The sequence below is a fragment of the Colius striatus genome, chromosome 2 (genome assembly GCF_028858725.1).
Source record: "Colius striatus isolate bColStr4 chromosome 2, bColStr4.1.hap1, whole genome shotgun sequence".
Taxonomy (NCBI): Eukaryota; Metazoa; Chordata; class Aves; order Coliiformes; family Coliidae; genus Colius; species Colius striatus.
The window spans coordinates 111,907,560-111,915,055 of NC_084760.1; the positions used below are offsets into that span (position 1 = coordinate 111,907,560).

General features: G+C 36.7%; 1 protein-coding gene across 1 annotated transcript in view; it reads right to left on the minus strand.

Moving 5' to 3' along the window:
- WDPCP (WD repeat containing planar cell polarity effector) overlaps nucleotides 1-1,183 on the minus strand; it is a 105,053-nt gene extending 103,870 nt beyond the window's left edge. Inside the window, exon 1 of the mRNA XM_061990440.1 lies at nucleotides 1,117-1,183. Within this exon, the coding sequence (XP_061846424.1) occupies nucleotides 1,117-1,177 (61 nt within the window). The 5' untranslated portion in view covers nucleotides 1,178-1,183. The remainder of the gene's footprint in view (nucleotides 1-1,116) is intronic.
- Between the last annotated feature and the right edge of the window lie 6,313 nt (nucleotides 1,184-7,496).

Here is a 7,496-nt window from a genome sequence, read left to right on the forward strand (position 1 = left end):
GTGTTGCTTTAGAATAATGAGTTTTGCACCACATACAAGTCCACTTCTAAACTCAGACAGGGATATAGCATGGGAGAGATTTCTTACATGGAGAAACGTAGGAAGGTACTGAAACGGTAGGCAGCTTTTAAAACAAGACAGTGGTTCTCCCTTCAGAATATTAGAATGTGGTTTGTAGAAAATGAATTAATGAATAGAGAAGAAATAATGTCAGAGGCAGAAAGTAGGCACTGTAGGCCATAGTATACCGTTCATTACAATAAATCACAACAATGTGCTTACTTAAACCATCAGAATTCTCTACAAAATCCAGCTTTAGACTTTTAAAATTATTGTCACAGAATAGCTGTCACACAAAGATGGGATGTCAAGACATATTGAGTCAATCTTTAAATTTTAACATTCGACTGAATATTCATTTAAATTCAATTAAATAGTTGTTAATATTCTAAATAATATTTCAACAAAAGAATTGGACACTACAGTTCTAATGAAGTGCCACAAGAAATGTTTTTATATGGTCCATTTATAAAACAATTGGAGTATGATCTCTAAAGGTCACTTCCAACCCTACCATTCTATGATTCTGTGATTCTATAGTACTAAAGTACTTTAGTACTAGCAATAGCAAGGGTAGAGGAATGAAGGTAATTTCTGCATGGCTAGTAATTACTCATCAATCAATTAATAAGACAAATACATCCTTGTAAGCATGAAATTCGAGTAATCATACAAAACACCCAGAACATGCAGTATTTTATTATTTTCATGCTAAATAACAAAGCACAGTGCCTCTGCAAATCACTTGACTACAGATCTTTATTCGTCCAAACTAGTCATTAAACTGAGGCTTACAGTCAAGTAGGGCACAGCTTCCTGAACATGAAAATGCATCCAATTTAATACAATCTGAACACTTTTTTTACTTGAAAGGATGCTCCAGTTCTAAGATTAGATAAGCAAATAAGCTGACCAAGTTCAAACATCGTATTGCTGCATAATTTTCTTTCTCTTAAGTATAAAATCCACTTCATTTGAGTAGTCAGAATTTTTATATCAGTTTAATATTCATCAACAAGCTTTGCTGTTTTGTTTTAGTAACAGGTAACAGCTTACCTCTAATATGTAAGTTAGTCTTTAAAGACCACAGAAACATCTCAGTCAGGAAGAAAGACATCTGGTGGCAGATGTAGCCTTAGCACTACTAAAAGAAGGAAAGAAACTATGAGAAAATTAATTACCCTCTATCACCAGTGCAACTGCAAATATTTTGGAAACTAAGCGCTAGAAGAACCTGGCATTGATTATATTTTGTTATATGCAAGTTGCAGTTTTCAGTCACAACAAAATGAATAATGCATGGGAAAGAATAGGATCAGAAAGGTATATATGTCTACGTAGACACCATATACAGCGGCAAATCAACATCAGTTTACATTTACAGCTGCTCTCACTAAAGTAAATAACTTTGTGATTGATGCTTCTCATACACACATTATAATCTGTTTTTACTGTATGGTTATTACCTTGACACATGCAAAAGTGAGGCCACTACATAAAGCTCTGTCTTACAAGGATTTGACTTTCAGGACAAATTTTTTAAACACTGTACATTGGAAAGCAACAATACAGTCAAGCAACAGTTTTGAACACAAGATATTTACAGACATCAGGTATAGTGCCAAATTTTAAAAGTCTTTCTAAAAAAGAGCACTTACATGAAATCAATTAAACTGACAAAACAGTAGATATGAACCATATAAACGTATATGTTGAAATATTATGTCCATTGACTAGATTTATAAACTGTTTGCTGTGGTTTTTTTAACAATCCATCTGAATATTTCTGCTAGAGGATGTGCTGTGTTTCAAAGGAAAACTGGGAAACTTCTGAGACACAGTAACCAACAGACTTTCTGGAGTAAGTGCTGTAGTTCAAGTCAGCCATAGAACCAATTACTTTCACTTCTTTCACTAAACCCAAAAATCCACTGAAAGCTGGACTTGGAAGGAGAGTTGACACAACCATACACACTTAAGAACCACTGTTGGAATGAACCTGTACGTGAACTTTTTTGAAACGGACTCTTCATTTCCTTTCTGTTAGTGCCACTTAGATACTGAATCACTTACAAGAAGATTGCAGAATTCCTATCACATAGGGTATCAGATGCTTACGTCAAGAGTACTATGATGAAAAATATGTACAAGAACCTCAGGTAGCATCAAGGAAGCTATCATAGTCCCAGCAGAGCCATGAGATCTTGAGGTATTACCACTGAAACTAATATGTATGTTTTGATGCACTGCCTAATCCACTGAAATAGCACAAACTGAAATAGCATTTTCTTTACACTGATCCCCAAATGTACAAAAAGTCTCTCTGACTTACTAAATCCCATAGTTCTATAAAAAATAAAAGTGTAAAAAATGAAAGCTGACAACACACATCTAGTAAACAGAACATATTTTTATCTTGGGCTATATGAGGTTTGGAAAAAAAAAGCAAGCAGTAAGATCAGTAGCGTGGTGGTCTGCTGAACGTGGGAACTGGTTTTGGCATAAAGATGGATGAGGGCAGTCGCTCATTTTCCTTGCATATTACAGTAAAAGGAGATTCTAGACTAGAATTTTCTTATCTGTTTTCTTTTTTAAAATTTCTTGCTTTAGCAAGTGAAACAAAACTTGTTTCATAGCCATAGACCCTAGATTAGAATATCTCACTAATAGGAAGTCTTCAAATTGAATGAACTTCTCAAAATCCTATCTCAGTTTGACTAAAAAAGCCAGCCTGCAAACCTTTGTTCGGCACATGATCTGTTCAGCTGGAGGGAAGTCACATCTGCTCAGAAGACAAGGTAAGACTTGGAGACTTTGGCAAAGGAAATAATCTAACATAAATTCCCTAAATTACTCCAAAGCTTTTGTATGTAGGCTTCATGGGACTTTTTAATTAAGTCCTCCTACTGAATATAAAGCTATCCAACAATGTTTTCATGCTGCTGTGTGCCTTCCAAACTGACAGATCAGAGAAGACTTTCAAGTCCTTATTATTTCATTGAGCATCAGAGACACTGAGAGAACTCTCCAAAAAACAGAAGGAAACTTTCAAATGAGTACTCAAGTGTTCAAGACACAGATTTTCAAAATATTTGCCCTCAAAAAAGGAAGTCTGTAAAAAGATGTTAAAACCCAAAGACTTACAAAGAACTGCATTTCAGTTCTACACTGAATAACCTAGATGAAGCAATATTCACCCTATTTCTAAATAGGGAAAAGAGATTTCACCAGTTATTCTCATCTCAAGTTTAGCTTTTTGCTTCTCCTTTTCTCAGGACTCTGAGCACTCACAAACTGGCTAATTATCTAATTATCTGAACGTTCGTTACTGTTGCATCAGTGACAATGGGCATCTAGTTGAAAAATACTGATCCAGCCTAATAATAATCTGAAATACCTTCTGATTAGTTACAGTCCACAGGACAAGAAAAAAAAAAGAGGAAGAAAACTTGCTGCTTTAACAAAATATGGCATTGTAAAGTCTGAGTATTTTGTTCAGAGGAACCATTCTTTGTTTTTCCTTTTGACGGAATACATACCAACTTTCAGTTATGCAACTACATCTCAGCATTTACCACATCACTATATTCCATTACATGGGGATGAGAATGATGAAGGTAATGATGACAAAGGCATCCTTCTATATTTGAAAAGGACCTCTCAGAATTGACAATGTTCCTCTATTTACATGAGATACACCCTGCTATTGCAAAGAAGTAGGTATGAAAAAACATAAAAATTCCTCCCATGGAGCTTTAAGGACTCCATCCCTCCCCCTCTTCAAAACTTATTAAAATTTGGTGAAAATGGAATAAAATAACTCTATTTCTCAGGTAAAACTGGAATTGAATTTAATAGCTGGTTCTTTTTCTGGCTCATGCAACGCTTACTGACTTCTTTCACAGGATCTCCACAAACAGTAGGCAGAATTATTTTGGTGGTTGCAAAAGCTTCCTGACAAATGGAGATGTTCTGTAGTGTTTAGTCTTCTCCAGTATCTGTGTTAGAAGTGCTTTGCTTAAAAAAATTCCTGAGCTTAGTAAACCTTTGTTTAACCACTGATACAGAAAATGACCATCTGGTCAGTTTGTAACATCAACAAATGCAGAAAACGGTGTCTAGGGTCCACTCTGACACCTTCAATATAGCTGCTGTCATGCCAAATAATTATGAACTATGCACTGCACAAGTGATTCAGGGCAGTAATACTGTATATATCCTCTTTCCATACAGCTACAAGGTAGAGTGGAGTGCTAATGTCCAGCTCCTGAGGCAAGAACATGGACCACTGGAAGTGTGTCAGGAGTGACCCAGAGCTAGAGAATAGGAAAAGTTGACTACAAGAGACATCTGAACTTTGTAGTTCACATGCTAGAGGCATGGCTTAGTGTCACAACACCATCCCAAGTGCCAGCCTAAGAGTCAATCCTGTAACTGCCAGGCTACATGACAGCACTTGAAAATCATCTGCCTATTCTGTCAAAGGTGGGTTAACGTACTCCCAGAAATCCACTGTTCCTAGTAAAGAAGTGATAAATAAGGGGGATTCCCTCAAAAAAAATCACTGGGACAAACTCCTAGGAGCAGAAACAAAGTAAATACAAAGCTAGTCAGAAAGTAGGTATCTCTATGCAAATTTACAGAGCTGCTGTAAATAACATGTGTACACATGCTAGATAAGGTGCTTCAGACATGAGTTTGGGCATATGTTATAGAACAAAAATGCCCAAATAAAAGAAAATACTGCAGAATCCATTTTCACTACTCACACGTTATGAGACTTTCTTGGCAAAAAATACTACACCAGGAATTATTCTGCAAGGATCAGCACAGACCAGTCTTTTCTCCCCCTCCAGATCACTTTCATATTCTACGTTTTCTTTTTCTTTCCCCAGAAAAGTAGAAAATTAAATAGTCACAACAGACTCTAATTCAGAAAAAATATGTACTTTTTTTGTTTGACTGCAGATTACTTACACAATAGCTCTACTAGCTATAGATTCCAGAAGAGATTACCCTGGATCTTAGCTCTGCCTCCCTTCCTCCACCCCTCCAACGTTAACATCCTATCTCTGGCATCGCTACAGCTCATTCCCAATGTCTGATTTGTAACTCAGACACCAAACATTCAACAAACAAGGTAAGTCATCCTACAACTTATTCTATGTTTCCGTGATATAATATTTGGAGCAGAAATCATTGTCTGTTTTTTCTTCCTCTACATGACCAATTTCTCCTTCACCAAGGAGAGAAACTCCCTGCAGCACAGATATGATTCATAAACGTAGTATTTGACTCTGTGAGATAAAGTTTAGATGGAACTATGTGCATTACATGAGTAGCTACTTGCTGTGCTTTAAGTTGATATAACTATTTCTTTGTACAAAGCATGTAAAATCGAATTTTAAACATATCTTTTATATTTTAGCTACAACTACTTGAAATTTACTGTAATTATTCATTTAAAAAAAAGACCAGTGAGAATCTTCTGTCATGTTGCCAGAGATAATAATTGCAAAATATTCTCCCAATCTTACAAGATGGGCTGCCACTTTTTACAGCTGTATGAAGACAACACCTGTTTGATATATAATAAACACATACAGATATCAAGTCAGTAAAATCATGAGTTTTTTTTAAAGTTTCATTTGTATTCTGGCATTAAGCAGAAATAATCCAGATTCCCCCTGCACATCTATAATTTATTCCACAAAGTCAGCAGCACAGCAACTAAACTGCTAAATTTATAGATTTCAATTAGTAGCTTTAATTTGGTTTCTCAAGAAAGTGATGCTTATGCCTATGTGTCAGCCTAACCTTGTCAAAGTTTTAACCCATTGATCAAGTTAATCTAATATTCTGATTTGCTTTCTCAGAAAAGAAATTCTCAAAAATATGCAATTCCTGCAAATGCTGTGCAAATTTGCAGGTGGGCACAAAGAAAGACCTGAGAGACACGTAAGGATAGGTCAGGCCATAGTCACTTTTCTTAGTGAAATCTGTAGATGAAGCCCAGTCAGAACATGTTTTTTCTTGCCAAGTTGGAAGATCCAACAAAGGGGGTGTAGCCTGTGGAAGACAGTAGTGGCCATGAGTCCTGCAAATATGGGGAAGAACCAGTCAGAAGAGAGGGGAAAAAAGGGTAGCAAGTTGCCAGGAAAGATGTAAGGGGTCTGAGACTGCAGTGGATGGGGTAAAGGGGACAGATGTGGGGATTGTGAAAAGCAGGTATTGTATATATTCGCTACAGCACTACTGCATAAGAGATAAGCACAAAGAATGTCAACTGGGCACAGGGATGATGGAAATGCTTTAGTTCTGCTGCTTGGTGAACAAGTCGCCATACAGACATTGCCAGATGTACAATTTCTGTTTAGAAAGCTTGTGACTATAGGAGTCTGATTAGGTTTTAAGGCCTTGGCTTTATGGGTCCACTGGTAAGATTAGCGCTGAATTTTTAGCCACATTTTTAAATTTCACAAATGTTTGGATTTAAGACCTTGTGGAAATAGCACAGAATGGCACAGTTTGAATTTGAATAGAAGCAAAGATGGCATTCTGATCTACCGTTGTGCAATCCCTTCTTTGCACTGCAGAGGTTAGCAATTCTACCACCTATGCAGAAAACATGATATTCTCACTTCATCCTTAAATGTTTTATTCATTTAACTGTGGGAATTTAACATAATTTTCTGATAAGTAGAAGTTCCAGTCTTCATCTTTCACATTGCACTTGTAAAGTCTGAGATGTGTCTATCATAAGCAGAAGCTCTGCAGTGCATAATAAATGGCAGTGAGGGTTGGAGTCCCATTTACAGTTAGACTGTGGTTAACCACAATGCTAAATGCTGTTGTGGCACTCAAGATGAGATCACAAATGCCATGGCTACGTAAAGCAAAAGATTGACCTGATAAAATTTGGATCAAATGAGTTACTAATTCTTCTGTAACGGCAACTGCAAGCTGGCTCAGGTTGTTCCCATTCTTTCTGCTCTGTTGGCATCCATGATTAGACCTCTTGCAGCTGGCCCACCAGTATCTCACCAATCCCCCTCTGCTTCCAGATCATCACTGCAGTATGTCATCTTTTTCTTTATAAGTAGGCTTAGACTCATATTTTTTTTCTCTCTTTTTTCCTATATACTTGTTGAACTCAAGACTCCTCCTAACATGCAGCTACTTTTCCTGAGCCTAGGTCAGCCCCTCCTTGCAACTACTACTCGTGGGACTGAAACTCCTTGCTCGAGATCTTTTCTACCTTTAGTACCACAGTGAGCTTTATTCTTATTCATTTCTTCTTTAATCCCTTTTCCAGTGAGACAAGAAGTGTAGATCTTGTAGTATAAATGAAAATCAGGTCCCCTGTCTGTAAGGCTAGCCTATAATTTTTAAAGTAGAAATACAGGCATGCCCTTATAAATCTACTCAATGTATAA